The sequence below is a fragment of the Gekko japonicus genome, unplaced genomic scaffold (assembly GCF_001447785.1).
Source record: "Gekko japonicus isolate JY-2015 unplaced genomic scaffold, Gekko_japonicus_V1.1 scaffold1337, whole genome shotgun sequence".
Classification (NCBI taxonomy): Eukaryota; Metazoa; Chordata; class Lepidosauria; order Squamata; family Gekkonidae; genus Gekko; species Gekko japonicus.
The window spans coordinates 481,956-501,555 of record NW_015165863.1 but is presented as its reverse complement, the minus strand read 5'-3'; the positions used below and the strand labels follow the sequence as shown (position 1 = coordinate 501,555).

Here is a 19,600-nt window from a genome sequence, read left to right as displayed (position 1 = left end):
CCTTATCCCTTCTGTTGATTAGATGCATGCCCTTACAGCCCTTCCTGGTATATCTATCATTTTGTTGGCAATAGCTATGTCCAGTGAAGTGTGTATTGCTCCCCTCCCCTTTGTTCTTATTATATTCAACACACAGTTTGACAAAACATGCTGGGGAACTCAAAAGCCTGCACTGAATTTTGTGATACTAACCTTGCTCCCGATAAAAGCTGTCCCGTCTCCCGTGGCATTTGTTTTTGTCCATTTTTAATTATATGCATGTGTAAAACTTTTCAATTTATCTTCTTGGCAGTAACCCCGGTCAGCAAACTGCATAATCTATGATGTAGAGGAAATCAACTGTCGGGAGAAAGGCAATTTTCAATGTGGTGGGAGAGCAATGCGGGCAGGAAAACCAAAGCACGCTGGCCGATGGTTCTCGCAATTAGAGCGGTTTGCTATGATGAATCTATGGCACAAAGAAACACGACGGTATATTTGGGAAAGCTTGAAGTTATTTTCACGCGTCTTCTGCAGTTCACAATGTTCAAGAAAAGCCTACCGCTCTCTTAAACATGCGAATTACACAACAGCGCAATCGTTTAAAAATTACACAATTTACAGTTCCAAAGTCACTGGTCTTAGAAAGCTATAACTGTTTAGGGACTGCGGTGTAGAGACCGCGTACTTTGGTGAGGAAAAGGGTCTTTCCTAGTCCTTAAAACGGAACGCTGCTAAATTAGCTTTACCAAACATGACGCTTTTGAATACCCATCTAAACACTTGACACGTCGCCTAGAAAGCAGAATCCTCCCAAGCCACCATTTGAACCAGTCATTACATTCTAAATCCAAGCAAGCGTGTTCCTCTTTTAACCGCGAGGATCACGCTAACCTCCACACCGTTTACCACACGCACAAAACAAGGCAGGAAACTACAGACGGAACGCGCGGGATGCGCACGCGCAAAACTACCTCTCTCCTACCTACCCCCCCTTCCCTCCGCAGTATTATGAGGTCAGCGCGCGGGGGGACGTGCTCTGTGACGTAACCCTCCGGACCGCTCCAGTTTCCTCCAATCTAGACAGAAGGGGTGGGGGGAGCAGCCGGGGAGAGAACTGGCAGTTGGTTTCGCCTGTCCGGGAGGAGGAGAAAAAGGAAGGAGAAAGAAGGAAAGACCCGGATGCCGCTGGCGTGTGAGGCGGAGCGGGCCAAAGAGGGAAGGAGTTGTTTCGCGCGGCGGCGGCGGTTGACTGGGGCGGCTTGAGAAAGCGCCAGGGAGCTTCGGGTCCCCTCAGGTCGCCGCCCGCACGATAAAGGTGGAGGGGCTGGCTGTGTCGCCGTCGGAGGCGGCGGCGGGAGGAGGCGCGTGTGTCTGAGGCAGCGAGAAGCACTGAGGCGAGGCGAGGGGCGATGATGCTGTCGGTGTACGGGGTGCTGTTGTCGGCTCTGTTGGGCTCCTGCCTCACGCTGCTGCTCCAGCTCTTGCTGCTGTATCGGAAGAAGCCCGAACCCGCCGAGGGGTCGCCCCAGCCGCCCGCCTCCAGCCCCTTCACCACCAGGGTGCTGCCCGACTCCAGCCTCAAGGAGTATTTCGCCGGCTATGCTGGGCACGGGAACGAGGCCCCTTCGACGGGGAGCGCGACTGCCAACCAGTCCCCTTCCCGGTCCGAGCAGGGCTCTTCCAGACAGCCCTCGCCCGCGCAGCCCTCCCAGGAGCCCTTGGTGGAATCCACGGAGGAGACCCTCTATTGGCTCAACGCCGCCTGCCTCTTCCTCTTCCGAGAGCTCAGGGACACTTCCCTGGTCAGGCACTGGGTCACCAGGAAGATCAAGGTGGAGTTCGAAGAGCTGCTCCAGACGAAAATGACAGGCAAGGTGCTCGAAGGACTCAGCCTGCGGGATGTCTCCCTGGGGGACGTGGTGCCTCTCTTCAAGAACATCAAGCTCCTGCGACCGGTGGTCTGTAACGAGGAAGGCTGTCCCGAGGAGCTGGACTTTGAGGTCGATATCGAGTACAGCGGCGGCTTCCACTTGGCCATTGATGCCGACCTGGTCTTTGGCAAGTCAGCCTATCTCTTTGTCAAGATCTCCAGAATAATGGGTCGGTTAAGGCTGGTCTTTACCCGTTTGCCTTTCACTCACTGGTCCTTCACCTTTGTGGATGAACCTGTCATCGGCTTTGATGTCAAGTCCCAATTTGAAGGACGGCCCCTGCCACAGCTTACTTCCATCATTGTCAATCAGTTCAAGAAGGTTATTAGGCGCAAGCATACCTTGCCTCACTATAAAATCAGGTGAGGTGCTTGGAGCTTAAGCTGCGAAGGCGCTTGCTTTACTTAAGAAGTATAGTAGGGACATTTGAAGTAAGCACACAAAAAAATGCCTCTGGAAAGTGTTGGGACAGGAAGGCCAACAGATTTTGGCTTGGCGGGCTAATTTGGTTTTAATCACTAGTGACTCTTCCCCCAAGTTCTGTAGCATTTGCAGAGAAGGGGAGATTCCCCCACCCCTGCCCTTCTGGTGGGCTTTTGAAGAAAGTGGAAGCAGTACCATCCTGCTGTTTCCTGTGAAGGCCATGTGAAAAACAGAAAACAAAATCCACTTCCCTTTCCTATCCCTAAGTTCTCTGTAGAAAAAAGAAATGGGCTTTGCAGGAGACACCAAGAGCACCTCACTGCTATTGCTGCCTCTTAGAAAAACGGTGGGAAGGGAAGCTCTCCATTATCTCAAGTTCTGTGTAATCTGTAGATGCATGAGTGTGCACCCCTCCTGATACTGGCGGTGAGCACTGTCTTTGCTTTTCTGAGGTCTTCCCTGAGACCTCTTGTTTATGGAGAACTCTGAAAAGACTGGATGTGCTCTGTACTAGTGTGTGGGATAGGAGTGCTTGTAATGCAAGCAGTCTTGTGGATCCTGAGGTACAAATTGCCAGGGTGTAATATGTTTTGTAAATATTAGGACCTAACTAGAATTTCCAACAGGAAGGATTATGATACTGCCTTTATACAGTGTTTATTGGTCTGTTTGGTGCTTTATAGGGAGTGGTGGTCAACCTTTTGGGGCCTGAGTGTAAAAAAAAATTTAATGCTCACCTGTGAGGAGGATGTTGTGCAGGGGAAAAGAGGTCAGAGGGGACAATGTGGGGTATACTTGGCTAGACACACTGCATATACTGTGTATTATCTAGAAGGGAGGGGTATGGGAGTAAGGGACTAACATGACTGCTTTAGAAATGTCAGCACATCCCAGCTTGAATGTATTGCTGCTTTGGGGATGGAGTAAGGGAGCTGCTGTGGCAAACAAAATTGTCTGGCGTGCTGTTTTTGACACAGATGCTGGGGGTTGCCTACCCGTGCTTTACAGTAGCTAAAGAAAAATACAAGTTCTTGGCCATTCAGTATCTGGATTTACTGGTGCCTTTTCTTAGCATGATCTGTTAAGCTGGAGGCAGACACTATTCTGCAGAGAGATGAAAACATTTTGAACAAGGTATTCTTTGTGGGGTGTACACTAATCCCACTGTTGCCTCTGGTAAACAGGTGTTGCAGATCTTTATATTGTTTCTGTGCAGTGTTGACTTTATTGAGCAGATTAATTTATTTATGAAATTTAAAAGTATAACATGTCTTAATTATTCAAACTGCAGTTTTATATGTTGTACATTATGCATTTGTGTTAAGGCACATTTCAGTTATTTTCATAAAATTCTGTTTTGCCCTCCCCCCCTGGGAGGGGGGGGACCTGTTCTACTCAGAGAGAAAACTCTTTTTTGGCTTCATCAGCTTTTTCAGAAATCTTGCATTCTCTAGTTGTATGGTTAAGCCTTTTTTTGTAAAAGGCACATTCTTGTATTCTGCATTAGTATTCAGTTTGGATAACCTGTCTTGCTTTTTGTTTTGTATTCACAATTTATAGCACAGGCTGGCATGCTATGTAATCTTGTGTTGAAAATGCTTAATGTTTCTTCTAGCTCTGATCCCCAAGACATTGAGTAGTACAAGTCCTTTAGTATTAACTTATTTGTTTGACTTGAAGTATGCACCCATAAGTTTGAAAAAAACTTGAAATTTTGATGCATCTATGTATATATTAATGCAAGACAGCAAGTATTGTTATTGGAGGTGATCTTCTGTAGTTGATTCAATTTCTGTATATTATAATAGGTATTATACAGGGAACTGCAAGGAGAAAACTTCTTTCCTTCAGAACTTTGGCCAGTTGTAATTGGCTTGAAGTGAAAAGTTGCTTGCCTTGTAGTGTTTGGTCCTTAGCCTAAAAAGATTTGGCTTCCAGTAGCCTAAGCCTATGAAGAGGAAACTAGAGATTCCTCAGCTCAACTAATATTCATATTCTGGCCGCAAAAGCAAACTCTTGCTCAGTGGCGAGAATATCTTGCAATGTGTAAAAGTAGGCACATAAGAGATTGTGCTGTGCTTAAAGTGTGCTTGCTTTGTATTTTGACTGTGTGCTTAATGGTTGAATTTGTACATCTTTGGCACAAGCAGTGACATTCCCTGGGAGGTCCCTGGAAAATCATGTATTCTCAAGAGGAGTGAATGAGGAAAGTAGCCTGTTACCAAGTATACAAGCAAGCTGAGAAAGTAGAACGGCTTGGTCATATGAGTGAGAGAATTGTACCCCTTCCTTTGGGCGGCTCTGAGTTTAATTTTTTTTTTATTCCCTCCCAACTTTCTGTGCTGGCTCAGGAAAGCTGAGGCTGGAAAGAGAATCATTAGAGAGCATGTGAAATGGTGATTTCTTTTTGTTTGGGTTGCTGTAGCCTCAGTTGCAAGCCTTTCCAGTTTCTTCCCTGTGATCAGAATGAATAGACATTCTCCATCCATCCCATTGATTACTCCAGTTTCTTCCCTTCCTTTATAAACACATGGCAAAGCTGCAGCATCACAAGGAGTAGGGAGGTGATTGCTAGACCCAACTGAGCCTGCAGTGAATAAACAGCTTGGGGAGGAGGGTTAGTTTAAAAGTTAATGCCTTCAGGCAGCATTGGTGAAAATGAGAAAGTAAAAACTTTGAAGTTACAATACTTCTACCTTACTAATATCTTGTTAAAAAACCTTTATCTGCAAAGCAGGATTCATGATAATTATAATTGAAATCCCACTAAAATCATAACATGCTTATTTTTCTGGAGAACTTCAGAGTATATTCTGACACATCCTCAGAATACATCAAGGTGGGTAGCCATGTTAGTTTGTGTATAGCAGTAGAAAAGAGCAAGGGTCCAGTAAAAAAGAGCAAGGTGTCTGAAGAAGTGAGCAGTGACTCATGAAAGCTCATACCCTGCCACATATTTTGTTAGTCTTTAAGGTGCTACTAGACCCTTGCTCTTTTCTACATCCTCAGAATGTATTTAGCTTTACTAGTTTGGTGAATCACATTCAGTTATAGTTTTTACACTTATAAAACTAATAATCAGGCAAGATGGGGATTGTTTCACCCTGTGTAAACTCCTGTTGATATTGACTGGGAATCCAAAGTCCATACAAGCGTTTCTGTTTTTCCTTCCTGGTGGCAGCTCCTTGTTTCCCCTGAAAAGGTTCCTGTAGGTTAGGAACCTGTAGACGAGTACCCTGTGGTATTTGATAGACTTCTGCTAGAAATAAAAAAATTGCTTTTTCTATGTGCATGCATGGAAGTACTTTGCATGTGCATTCAGGCCTGTTTATATTCTTGCCACTGTTAGCATGTACCTTGAATGTGAAGAGGACTTCAGAATTCTGAGCACCATTTTAAAATATTTTGAGTATTCTTGGGAGCCTGCCAAGGTTGTGCCAGCACTTATTACTCATTGTCTATTACAGATGTAGAATTTCTAGAAATTTTGAAACTATTGGGTGGGGGATTTGTTTTTTTAAAAATGGGGGGGAATTGAATTATACGCTAATACTTACTGTTCTATCAAACCTAAACTAATTTTACTAGCGCAAAACACATAATTTATAACTTAGCGTATAAAATTGCAATATTTGATACATCCATGGTATTAAAGTTATAAATGCTTAGTTTTCTACAGTCAAAACTGCAAATGTCTCCACTGCTTGAGAGAAAACTGCAAGCTGATGCACCCTATGCTACATAGCATATGTACTTTAGTTCCAGCTAGATGCTAGCTTCTTCCTTCTGTGGCTACTGATTAGGAAGAACTCAGTTCTCAATGGAACATTCAAAAGGTTTCTTCTGAGACTACGGTGCAGTTTCTGCTCTACCTCCTTTTGGTTTTTTCCTTCCTTCCAGCAAGGTAAGGCAGTAAGCTACTTGTTACCTAATCTGTGGGTATATGTGTCATAATTGTTTGAGGAAGAGACGAAAAAGTCAGCTATAAGGAAGAGTCAGGTAAAAAGGACAACAGTTGAGAAGCAATGAAAGCCTTGCATGCTCCCCTCATGATGATTAGGTATCCTTCTAGTTGCAGAAATGAATCTTGGATTTAAGAGCTGTATATGTCTACAGCATGTCCACCTTTTCTTTAAAGGCACTTAACCCATTGTAAAAGAGAAAATATTTATAGGAGGGTTTTTTATGACTCTGTTAGAAAAATTGAAAAAAGGCTGCAAACGAAAGTGGGGTGACCCCCCCCCCCACATTTCCTGGAGTAAAATTCCCAGGCTTTAAAATATCTAGTGTCCTTAATTCCAATAATGTGAGGAGTCACCCTTGGTTATAATTGTTTTACATATAATTTTGTTCATATGTAAAATATTTTAGTAAAAGAACTGATGGACCCAGAAGTACTTAATGTTGCTGGGATTCCTGCAAAATGCTGGACTAAGTGTATCTTGATCTGATCCAGTTTGGCACCTCTTTTCTTTTTAAGAGAGAGGGTATACAGAAGATGACAGTGTATACTTTGCTTAGTCTTAACTTTTCAAAAGTCTATGCATTTTTGCTTTATAAACCAAAAACATACTGGTTGTCCTTGCTAAAAGAATTTTCTCTCACTTTGGATACCAGGGGCTTGCAAGTGTCTTTGATGTCTTGGGGAAATTTTTCCCAGGTGCTTGCAAGTACAAACATTCTCTCTGTAGGATCTCATGAGCTTGTGTTAGCAAGCCCCTGGGTTACAACAGATAAATTTCCCATGCTAGATTCTCAGAGTACCACCATGAGAATACCTGATAAACAGCTTTCTGAACACCACACCGTATACACAACAATTATGTGAGCCATAATGTAGACAGGCACCATTACAGGATGGCCCACTTAACTCCACTAAAAATCCATTATGGCTCACCTAACTGTTTGAGCTGTGTATCCTTCTTAACTACTAGTTGCTTTGCAATTTACTTTTGAAAGCTATTTTTAAGTGGCTGCTGAGGACTAAATGCATTTATGCTTATTATGTTTGTTAATACTGGTGTTTATGGCTCCTATAATATCAGTCCTGCAAAAGCCAAGGATTAAGAAGTCAGTTTGTCAGATCTAGTGATCTTTGTTTTTCCTATGTAGATTCATCTGCTGTGGGCAAGACAGCTCTCCAGACACATTCTAACATATTATTCCCTATTGGACTGACTTTCTTCATTCCTTCTAAAAAATTACTTGTTTAATGCTAAGTATAATCATAAACTTTGGTTTTAAATTGTATAAATTGTGACGTTATGATTGAAATTTGTTTTCATAAAGGGTTCAGTTTTGTAGGCTGAAGTTAACTATGCGCATAATTGCATGTGTATTTGTAAATAAAAATATCCATGTTCCTCTCTGGAAGAAAAGCAGTTCTCCCTCTGAGGCGGAGGACATCTTGGTGGGTGATTCCTACTCTCCATTCAGGGAGGCAGGAACAAAGTCTTTCCATTTCCTGTCTCCTTGGTAGGAGTCACCCATCTCCTTGGTTCGTTTTCTGCCTCGACAGAGAGAGCAGTTCAGAATAGGCTCTGCTTTTCCTCTTCTTTTTGCTTTTTCTAAATCCTTATTTTGCCTACCCTTTCTTATTTCCCTCTAACTCCCTTACACTCTAAATCCTTATTTTGCCTGTCCTTTCTTATTTCCCTCTAACTCCCTTACTATTTCTTTCTCGTGCCTCCACGAGGAGATCTGTTGAAAGAAGTTCAATGGTTGGGGAAAGTAACTGTCGGCCATGGCAGCCATTTTGTCTTTCTTCAACTGCAACTCTCACAGAACGCGTCCTTTAGCTGCTCTAAAAAAATGATGGATCATGAGGGCAGCAGTGTTTTTTCTCTCTGAAGGAGAGTTGGAAGCCTCCCTTATTGCTGATTCTGGCTTAAACACCAGTGTGATCTGCACGGATTGTAAAGGAACCATTTTGACTACAGCTCCAGGATCGAAGAAAATAGAGAACCAAATGCACACCAGAAAGAGGAGCTATTCCTCCCTGTAGCCAGATCTGGTGGCACCATGTCTGTGCCTGCTGCTGCTGACAACCTTGCCAACTGGTCAGGAGGAGGCTGGGGAGTGGTTTCCCACTTCCATATGCCATACAAATGCTGTAGGGCACAGTGAGACCCGTCAAAGCCGCCTTTCAGATCAACAAGCTGCAGCATCAACTGGATACAGTTTTGGCAGCGGCAAGACTGGTCTATTAGTGAGTAATGTACAGGAAGCAGGTTCTTCTCCAAGGTTTTCCCTGGAATTTATATCATTACTCAGGCCAACACCAATGTGGTGTAGTGGTTAAGAGTGCTGGATTAGTATGTGGGAGACACAGATTCAAATCCCCACATGCCATGGGAACTCTGGGTGACCTTGGGGCAGTCGTACCTCAGCCTAACTTGCCTCACAGGGTTGTTTCTGGGTGACCTTGGGGCAGTCGTACTCTCAGCCTAACTTGCCTCACAGGGTTGTTGTGAGGATGAAATGGAGGAGAGGGGAATGGAGTAGATTGTTAACTGTGTCAGAATGAAGGCAACAGATGCAGGTCACAATCCAATCCCTCCTCCTGTACTCCCCCCCCCCCAAACAAGGAGATATTGAATGACCAGTTTCATCCAAAGAGACCTAGCTGGCCTACTAAGGCAGCTAGGAAGGGAAACTTTACCAGAAAAGGAGAGAGGGATAGCTCTTACTGGGACCCAAACATATACTCAGATAGTAAGGAAGAAGAAAGGGAATAGGGGAGTTCCTCTCAGATCTAGTAGGGATACCAGAACAGTCCATAAGATATCCATAGAGATACCAGAACAGTCCTTAAGATCCTTAAATCAGAGGACTATCATTATCTACTATCTAAGACCATGGCAGCCTTAGAACTATAGGATCTGCAGAGGAGCCAGATCCTTCTACAACAGAACCTAGGGGCAGAACCAAAGAGAACAAAGAATTCATCCCTAGATCGAGTGTGAGAGAAAAGGTATTCCCCTTCCCAGAATTCTTTGAGAAACAGTCAAAGGCGAAATGGGCAAAACCTATGGCCAACAGCCAGTTTCATAACTTTAAGAAATTATATGCTTTACTATCCAGTAAAGCCAGTTTGGTGTAGTGGTTAAGTGCGCGGACTCTAATCTGGGAGAACCGAGTTTGATTCCCCCACTCCTCCACTTGCAGCTGGCTGGCTGGCCTTGGGCAAGCCGTAGTTCTGATAAGAGCTGTCCTTGAAAAAGAGCTGTTTCTGTCAGAGCTCTCTCAGCCCCACCCACCTCACGGGGTGTCTGTTGTGGGGAGGGGAAGGGAAAGGAGTTTGTAAGCCGCTCTGAGACTCCTTCGGGTAGTGAAGGGCGGGGTATAAATCCCTTCTCTTCTTCTTCACAAATCAGGGTTTTTTTGCAGGTCCCACTTATTGGCACTCCTGTAGTAGAACTACAGTCATCTGGTCTTTTGTCAGAACATGACAAATGCACGATCAGAGACAGTATGGATAAAAGGGCTATTTTCGCCCCAAGGAAAGCCCATGAAGCCTCTGCGACAGCCTCAGTAGTTTGAAGAGCAGCCATTATCTGCTCTAGGGAACTTATTCAACTTATCCCAGCCTGCAACCACTGCATGGTGGAAGGAGTTAACAGATTACTCAAAGTCATTTCATTCACAGCAGATGCAACATTAGATGCCTTAAACTTTTCATCCAGGACTATGGCACCTGAGAACCTTCTGGCTCCAAGCCTGGCAAACCAACATCCATGCCAAATCTATAATTATGTTTTATCCATTTCATGTAGACAAAATATTTGGGGATGCCCTCGACATAATGTAGTGAAAAGAGACCTTTTGGGAACTACTCCTTTCATTCCCAGTGCATACTCCCTTCATTCCCAATGCATACTACCAAGATTCAGCAAGGACAAAAGGTGACCAAGTTGAGGCTCCTCTAGACAGTCCATCAGAAGAGACTTATTCAACAATCCTTTTAGTAAACAATTCCCAAACGATCTGATAGATCAGCTTGTGACAATAAGCCAGCCAAAGCATGACTGTGAACCAATTCCAGTGTGTGTGTGGGGGGTGCCTTCTGCACTATGAAGTCATGTGGATCAACTCTTAGGCAGACAAATAGTCCCTAGAAGTAGTCACCAGAAGCTACTCCATAGAGTTTGTCAGAACCCCACCAGAATGTTTCATCCCATCTCTCATTCTCAAGGATCCACAAACACTTCACAGAACTCATGCTGCCATCCAGCACCTCTTCAGCATTCAGGCCATAGGACCTGTTCCTTATTCAAAGGGGACAAGGAGTATATTCCATATGCTTCACAGTGATGAAAAAGAACAGAATTTAGAGGGCAGTATTAGTCTTAAAATACCTCAACAGATACATCAAGCTAAGGCAAATCAGGATGAAGACTCTGAAATCCATCACAGAGACCTTTCAACCAGAGCAGTATCTGACTTCAAGTAGATCTAACAGAAGTCTATCTTCACATTCCGATCCTGTCTGGGCGGGATTCCTTTGATTCTTTGCTGCAGGATCTCATCTATAGTTCAGGGCTCTGCCATTTGGTCTCTCTACAGTCCCGAGAGTGTTCACGAAGATATTGGTCAACCCAGCCATAAAATTAAGGGAGCAAAGCATTCACACACACCCTTATTTAGATGACCTGTTGATCAAGCTAAGCTTCATGTCCAAGTAACGACAAAACACAGAAACACTATTTGTTGTTTAAAGTCTTACGGATTTCTGATCAACTTACTGAAAAGTTCTCTACATCCCACACAGAGTCTAGAACATATGGGTGTCATATTGGACACATCATGCAACTGTCTATTCCTAACAGAAACAAAGGCAAAGAAAATGGAGATGTCTCCAGCAATCATCTAGAGTAGGTTTACGTTGCTGATGACACTCTCAAAGCTGCTGGGCTTATGGATTTTGAGTATTGAGACCGTCCAGTGGGGCTGGTTACACACAAGACCCTTACAACAGTCTCTGAGGTTTTTCCAATCCCAAATTATGAACAAGAGAATCTCTCCATCAAAGTTCCACTGGTGTGATCTGGAGGACAAGGATGCCCAATCTTCTACAGGGAAAGAAATAGTGTATTTGGGAGGTGAACCAGATCTTCATGGAGACCAGCCTGTCCAGGTGGGGAATGATCCTAGAAGACCCCCAGTACAGAGTCAATGGGCCAAAATGAGATGAACCTCCCCATCAACCTTCTAGAACTTTGGATGATATACCTAGCCTTGTTACCCTTCAAGCCTTGTGTAGCTGGTCAACACATACCTATCAGAACAGACAATGTGTCTGCCAAACTTTCTTCAACAAACAAGGAGGATCCAGGTCTTCATCACGCCACAGAGAAGCAATCAAGATTCTAGTTTGGGTGGAGAAGAACTTGGCATCGATCAAGACAGAGCATATAAAGGGCTCGATGAATATCCAGGTGGAGTGGCTCAGGAGACAGACCATTCAGGAGGGGGGGGAAAGAAACAACCACCAAGTGAACTGTTACTTCACCAGATTCTACCATTCCAAGGCTGAAATAACCGATGCCTTATCCTCTCAGTGGCCAAGTGGTCTACACTTTGCCTATACAGCTACTCCAGTGCTTCCCAAATGAATCAGGAAGATCAAAGAAAAGAAGGCAGAAATCCTCACAGTAGCACCGTATTGGCTTAGGCAACCATGGTTCTCTGCTCTTCAGGAACTGGAGACCCAGCCACCATTAAAGATTCCGGTGTCACCAGATATGTTTCAACAAGGGTGGTATGGTATCCACATCCAGAGTGACTACATTTAAACACCTGAAGATTGAGCAGGATAACATCTTACAGCTAGGCTACTCTTTGGAAGTGACAAACACCAGGCTTGCCTCTAGAAAAAATCCACTAATAAAACCTATAATATGTCTTGGAAAGCATTTATCAGATGGAACAGAAGAAAGGGGGTCGACTCGCAGAATTATAAGCAAGACCGGGTCATTTCTGTATAGCAGCCTGAATTAGCTTATGCTTCTCTATTTGGTTTTGTCTCTCATAAGACTTTGCATGATTAGCATTGTCGTATGCTTCTCTCAAGCCTGACAATGCACTCTGCTCTAAAAGAATTGTTTACATTTTCAGAATCCAGGGTAACAGCCTAAACATCTAAGATATTGGGATATGTGTCTCTACGATTTCTCCTTGACACAGAGAGGTTGCCTAGATATCATGAACCACTGATAATATACAGATTGTCACTTGAAAAGACTCCAGGATAGTCAGGGATTCTTACACACAGAAACTGTTTTAACTGCAGGCATAGTTCATGCCTTGCTGTGTGTAAGAGTCTGGATTTTGTCAAATACATCAGATGCTCATCACAGACTGACTGACAGTTACATGAGCTCCTATGGATAGGAAAAGGTATTTAATGTCTGGGTTTATTTATTCCTTGTTGCTCTGGGCCACCCACCTTCATTATAGGTCTTGACAGAGCAACCAAGGATCTATTTATAGACCTATTGTGCACAATATTTAAGTATTGAAATTTTGAATTAATGTTGTATGCTGTATACTAGATTGTTATATGTTTGAAAGGTTTTACAATTTGGATTTGAAGTTCAAATAAATAGATACTTTGGAACAGTTCTCTCTGTGTCTGTCTCTGTCTATATGACTGTCTCTCTCTCTCTGAAGCTTTAGGGTCCCTGCCACTTCATTCCTCTCCCTTGTTGAGCCAGGTGGGAATATTTTCCCCAACATCGACCTTTTGAAGCCAAAGATAAAATCTGTCCTGTCCTTACCAGACACCCATGCAAATGGTCTAAAAGCTTCTACACTAGACATCAGGTTGCAGCCCTGGTGACGATGCTCCCACATTTCCAGGGTCTCAGTCTCTCTGAGCACCCACACATTCATCAATTTTTCAAGGGCACTACCCTAAAAGATCCACCACAACTACATAGATGGAAAGTACTGTGCTATCTACCCTTACTAGACACCCCTTTGAGCCTATTAAAGTGATCCCTCTTAAGTGGCCAAAAATGAAAGTTTTATTTCTTACAGCAATCACATCAGCAAGGAGGGTGTCTGAATTAAGCGTATTGTCAGTCAGTTCTGAGCTGTGTGTGTTCCATTAGAACAAGGTGGTCATGAGCCACCTTTAAGCCAAAGGAGTCAAAATCGCCCATCAGTAGTACCCTAAAGGCTTGCATTATTGAGGCCTAGAAAAAAAATTAAACATACGGATTGGAATTACTGCTCATTCACTTTGAACTGCTGCAACCGACACAGCCTTTGACAGACACGCTACAGTTGAAGAGGTATGCAAGATGGCCAACTGGTCAACGACTTCCATCTTTATAAGACACTGTAGCATGAACATCTTTGAATCGGCTGATGCAGCATTTGGCAGATGAGTATTACAGCATATTGTAGATGCAAATGATGATGATCCACCCAGAAAATGTGGACACTGCTTTGAGAGGTCCCATCAAGATGTCCTCCACCTCAGAGGAAGAAAGGACCATTGGATACTTACTGTGAAGGGTCCTTCTCCTCTGAACAAAGGAGGACATCCTGTCCCACCCAAAGTCGTCATCATCTACACTCTTCTGTCAGCAGAGGTACTTCCTGTTCTATTGGTATTTTACCTTGCTGTTATTCATTTCTTTTCTCTGATTAGTTCTAGAGTGTTGATCTGTTTTTAGTTTAGGTTGTTAAGTGCTTTTGAAGTTGCCAGAACTGAGGAGATGGGTGATTCCCACCAAGAAGACAGGAAGTGGAAAGACTTTGTTCTTGCCTCCCTGAATGAAGGGTGGGAATCTTTCACCAAGATGTTCTCCTTTCCTCAGAGGAGAAGGACCCTTCAAGGTAAGTATTCAATGGCCCAATATTATGCATGAGTCAGAATACTAAGTTTCTCGTACTTCCTAATATTTGTTTGAATTTGGCACTATCAAACAGAATATCATACATTGAAGCCCAAATGCATTTTTGTGTCCGGTTTTATGCCTGAATATGTTGTCCAACTTTTTCTTTGTTTAAAACTTTCCCGTTTTCCTTCATAGATTTAAAAGCTGCCACATCATTTTAGAAATCTGAGAAACACATCAGAGCTAGTTTACCTCACCATAATTATCTATCTGCAGTTTAATAGGTTAATCATTCATATTTGGACAGCTTTTCTGCTGTACTTTATTGGAAGGAGAAAAATAATCATTTTTGTTGTTCAGTCGCACAGTTGAGTCCGACTCTTCGCGACCCCATGGACCAGATCACGCCAGGCCTTCCTGTCTTCCGCCGGCCTCTGAAGTTGGCTCAATTTCATGTTCGTTGCATCTATGACACTGTCTAACCATCTCATCCTTTGCCGTCCCCGTCTTCTTTGACCTTCAATCTTTCCCAGCATCAGGGTCTTTTCCAGTGAGTGCTCCCTTCTCATTTGGTGGCCAAAGTATTTGAGCTTCAGTTTCATTATCTGGCCTTCCAGGGAACAGTCAGGGTTGATTTCTTTTAGGATTGACTGATTTGATCTTCTTGCAGTCCAAGGGACTCTCAAGAGTCTTCTCCAGCACCATAGTTCAAAAGAATCTATTCTTCGGCGCTCGGCCTTCCTTATAGTCCAACTCTCGCAGCCATACATGACTACTGGGAATACCATTGCTTTGACCATGTGGACTTTTGTTGGCAGGGTGATGTCTCTACTTTTTATCATGCTGTTTAGGTTTGCCATCGCTTTCCTCCCAAGGAGCAGGCGTCTTTTAATTTCATGGCTGCAGTCACAGTCTGTGGTGATCTGGGATCCCAGGAACGTGAAGTCTGTCACTACTTCCACGACTTCCCCTTCTATTTGCCAAGGAGTGATGGGGCCGGATGCCATGATCTTAGTTTTTTTGATGTTGAGCTTCAAGCCCACTTTTGTGCTCTCCTCTTTTACCCTGAGCAAGAGGCTCTTGAGGTCCTCTTCACTTTCTGCCATTAGAGTGGTATCGTCTGCATATCTGAGGTTGTTGATCTTTTCCCCAGCAATCTTAATTCCCGCTTGTGATTCATCCAGGCCAGCATTTCGCATGATGTACTCTGCATATATATTAAATAAGCAAGGTAAAAATAATCATTACCTTAATAATAATTTAAATAGTTTTATTTAACTAAAGCAGTAACATTATAGCGTATGTATTCTTGTATTTGCTTAAACATCCATGTTTGTTAACTGATGTGGTTAAACAAAATGTCTTTAAAAAAACTTAGGCTGCGGTCACACACACTAAATAATCCACTTTCAATGCACTTTCCAATTGGATTTTACTGTGTGAACCGGCAAAATCCAGTTGGAAAGTGCATTGAATATTCTTTCTACACCAGCAGAAGAAGCTACTGCAGTTAAAAGTGAAGTCATTACTTCAACAAATCCAAGTGCTTAAGTGACTTCCATCTTGAATGGCTCCGCCTTAGCTCTGAAGTTTATTATAGTTGGCATTACAGACATTATCATTGCTGGATACCCATGTCATAGCTAACTCCTCTTCCTCAGCATTTAAGGTTTGACCCTGGTATTGGATATTGACAGTTTTTACGAGAAAATTAGTTGGAGACAGTGCTTGTCCCATTCGTTTTTTTTAATGCTTGTAATTTAATTCTGTCAGTGTGTAGTCCTATTTTTAAGTGCTCACTCAGTTTCTTTCAAATTTCAACAGCATCTAATATATAAAAGCCCTAATGTATTGGCACTTTTTAGCTCTCCCATTGGCTGTGTTGTGCGCTCCATCAGCCATTGGCCCATCAACTGCCACTCAAGAATACTTGCACGCCATTGGCTGGGTGCTGGGTCCACTCCTCTCTCCTGCCCACTGCCAGCTTGGGCACTCTTCCCTGTCAGAATAAACTGCCAAAATGGCTGTCTCTCCTGATGAAGACACTTCTCCTGTTTAGCTCCTCTGCAGCTGGCTGGCTACTGAGGTGGGCCACCAGCCGTCAAACCATTCTCTTCTCCTCCTGCAGTGGGGCTAATTTTCTCCTTAGTGGCTGTTGCTAGGCAATGAAGCTTGGTTCTGTCAGTAAAAAGACAAAGGTAGGAGGCCCTTTCCAGGCTTACTTTGGCCTTTGTGGGGAAGTAATTGGGGCCAGTCCTGACTAGGGTTGCCAGCTCCAAGTTGGGAAATTCCTGGAGATTTTGTGGTGGAGTCTACGAAAGTCAGATTTTTGGGAGGATAGAGGCTTCAGCTGAATAGAATGTCATAGAGTCCACCCTCCAAACTTACATAGTAGCAACCCTTGTAGGTGCTTTCTAAAATTTAGGAGACCTGGCCCATATAAAACCTGAATGATTGTTTACCTGTTAAGAATCTGCTTAGAGACTTACAGTATTGACTTGTAGCTCCTGAGGAAGGACCTGAAGTCCGAAACACTAATTTATACCTAGGAAAAGTGTTGAAAAGTGGTGGACATCTGACTTCATTGTGGACATCTATTCCAGACTTGATTGTTATGAGAGATTGTTATCCTGGACTTTGTTCTTTCCCTTTGGGATATTATGTATTATGTATTTGTGTACTGTCCTATGAAGGATTACATGCATTACTTATTGCATTGAAGTCTCTTTTCTATTGCTCTTGGGTGGGTTGGTCAGTGCACAGTTGTTATTTATTGGTTTTTCTTGGTCATTGTTTACTGTGGACTGTATTGTTGTTTTTGTTGCATCTACAGGTGAGGCCTGGAGAACATTCAGAATTAAAACTGCTGCCCAGATGGCAGAGATCAGTTCCCCTGAAGAAATGGCTGCTTTGCAGGGTGGACTCTGTATCATTATACCCTACTGAGATCACTTCTCTCCTGCTTGGGTCCCCACCTACTTTTCCTAGGTAGAGGCCTTTGATTTTGTTCACAAACTGTCGTCAGCATAGGCCAGTTCTTGATATACTGCTCAAAACAGTCCACTACAGAGTTCCATCTAACATCTTGTGGGAGTGTTAGCTTGGTTTCACCTATTCTTTTCAGAGGTGCTGCTGCAAAATGATTGTTACAGAAGTATTCAGCAATTTCAATGACAAGGTATAGATAGGAACTCTCAGGTTGGGGCAAGTGATGCACTGTATTCTTGGTGCTTGGGGGGGGGGAACAGTGGGAGGGCTTCTAGTGTCCTGGTCTCACTGCTGGACCTCCTGATGGCACCTGGTATTTTTGGCTACTGTGTGACAGTGTGGCCATTGGCCTGATCCAACATTGTCTTCTCTTATGTTCTTACATTCTTAATAATTTACCATACTGGCCATGTGGGGCATGTACCCATGCAACAGCCACTGTTTTCAGGAAGTAAGTCTGAAGTGTTGGCAGAGTAATTAACACAGCTATGATGCACAGCCTGATTAAAGAGTAGATAAAGGTTTATTTAGGAACTATTATACTTAACAGGAGAGAAGAGAGACAGAGATAGGTTCCTAACTACATCTCTGGGGGGTGGGGAGAGAAAGACTGAGTGTGGCACTTCTGAGTAGAGGGGGGTAATTGCCCTAAGAGTAGCAACCTGGAAACAGTCAAAAATGACACTTTACAGGCGATAGAAGGGGCTGTCCTCACTATCCTATTTAATTGCCTTCTTGCTACCACCTTCAGGTTCTTCTCTTCTTTGTAAACCAGGCATTGACTTTTCCAGTATGAAGAACTGCATCAAATTGATGTGACAAAAGATGAAGTTGTAAACCTGTTGGGGAAATCAAAAACCAATAAGCCTCCAGATCCTGATGGCATCCACCAGAGAGTTCTTAGGGAACTCAGATGTGAGATAGTTGATTTACTAACCCATCTATGAAACCTGTCACTAAATTCAGCCACTGTACTGGAAGACTGGAAAGTAGCAAATGTTACACCAATTTTTTTTTTAAAAAAAATATTACAGGACAGTCAGCGTAACATCTGTCCCAGGCAAATTAGTAGAAACTGTAATCAAATATAGTATTATTAAACATATAGAAAAACAAAGCCTACTGAGGGGAAATCAGCATGGCTTCTGCCTGTATCGACCAGCAAACCACTGTGTTTTAAGCACTTCCTTTACTTTTGATTAAAGATGGGTTTCCTGCATAAAAACTGTATCTGGGTGTTATTTTGCCAATTTTGAAGTAACCCTGTTTACTTTTATATTATTGGTTAGGCCTCAATAATTTACAAATATGATCTTAATTCTAAGAACATAATGGCACATCCAGTCCAACACTGTCACACAGTGGCCAAAAATACCAGGTGGCATCAGGAGGTGCAAAAATGGGGTCAGGACACTGTTGCACCCCCCCAGCACCAAGAGTACAGAGCATCACTTGTCCCAGGCCTAGAGTTCCTACCTACACCTTGTGTCTAATAGCCACTGATGGACCTCTGCTCCATATGTTTATCCAATTCCCTCTTGAAGCCGTCCATGCTTGTAGCCGCCGCCACCTCCTGTGGCAGTGAATTCCATGTGTTAATCACTCTTTGGGTGAAGAAGTACTTCCTTTTATCTGTTCTAACCCGATTGCTCAGCAATTTCATTGAGTGCCCATGAGTTCTTGTATTGTGAGAAAGGGAGAAAAGTACTTCTTTCTCTACCTGTTCTATCCCATGCATAATCTTAGAATCATAGAGTTGGAAGATACCTCCAGGGTCATCTAGTCCAACCCCCTGTACAATGCAGGAAATTCACAAATACCTCCGCCTCCACACCCACAGTGACTGCTGTTCCATGCCCAGAAGATGACAAAAATCTTCAGGATTGCTTCCTGACCTCAAAGTGACAATCAGCATTTTCCTGAGGGTGTAAAAAAGGGCCACAAGAACTAAGTACTGAGGCTACCCTTCCTGCCCTCACTCTCATGTAAACCTCTATCATGTCAACCCTCAGTCGTCATTTCTCCAAGCTAAAGAGCCCCAAATGCTTTAACCTTTCTTCATAGGGAAAGTGTTCCAACCTTTTTATCATTCTAGTTGCCAATTCCTGCACTTTTTCCAAAGCTATAATATCCTTTTTGAGGTGTAGTGACCAGAATTGTACACAGTATTCAAAATGAGCTCGCACCATCGATTTATACAGGGGCATTATGAGACTGGCTGATTTGTTTTCAATTCCCTTCCTAATAATCCCCAGCATAGCGTTGGCCTTTTTTCTTGCAGTCGCACACTGCCTTGACTTTTTCATTGAGTTATCTACTACGACTCCAAGATCTCTCTCTTGGTCAGTCTTTGCCAGTTCAGACCCCATCAACATGTATTTAGAGTTAGGATTTTTGGCCCCAATGTGCATCACTTTGCACTTGGCC

General features: G+C 43.3%; 1 protein-coding gene across 1 annotated transcript in view; it reads left to right on the top strand.

The window, feature by feature from the left end:
• Nucleotides 1-1,091: 1,091 nt before the first annotated feature.
• The window catches only part of PDZD8 (PDZ domain containing 8), a 94,327-nt gene continuing 75,818 nt past the window's right edge, over nt 1,092-19,600 (top strand). Inside the window, exon 1 of the mRNA XM_015411235.1 lies at nt 1,092-2,275. Coding sequence (XP_015266721.1) covers nt 1,392-2,275 — 884 coding nt within the window. The 5' untranslated portion in view covers nt 1,092-1,391. The remainder of the gene's footprint in view (nt 2,276-19,600) is intronic.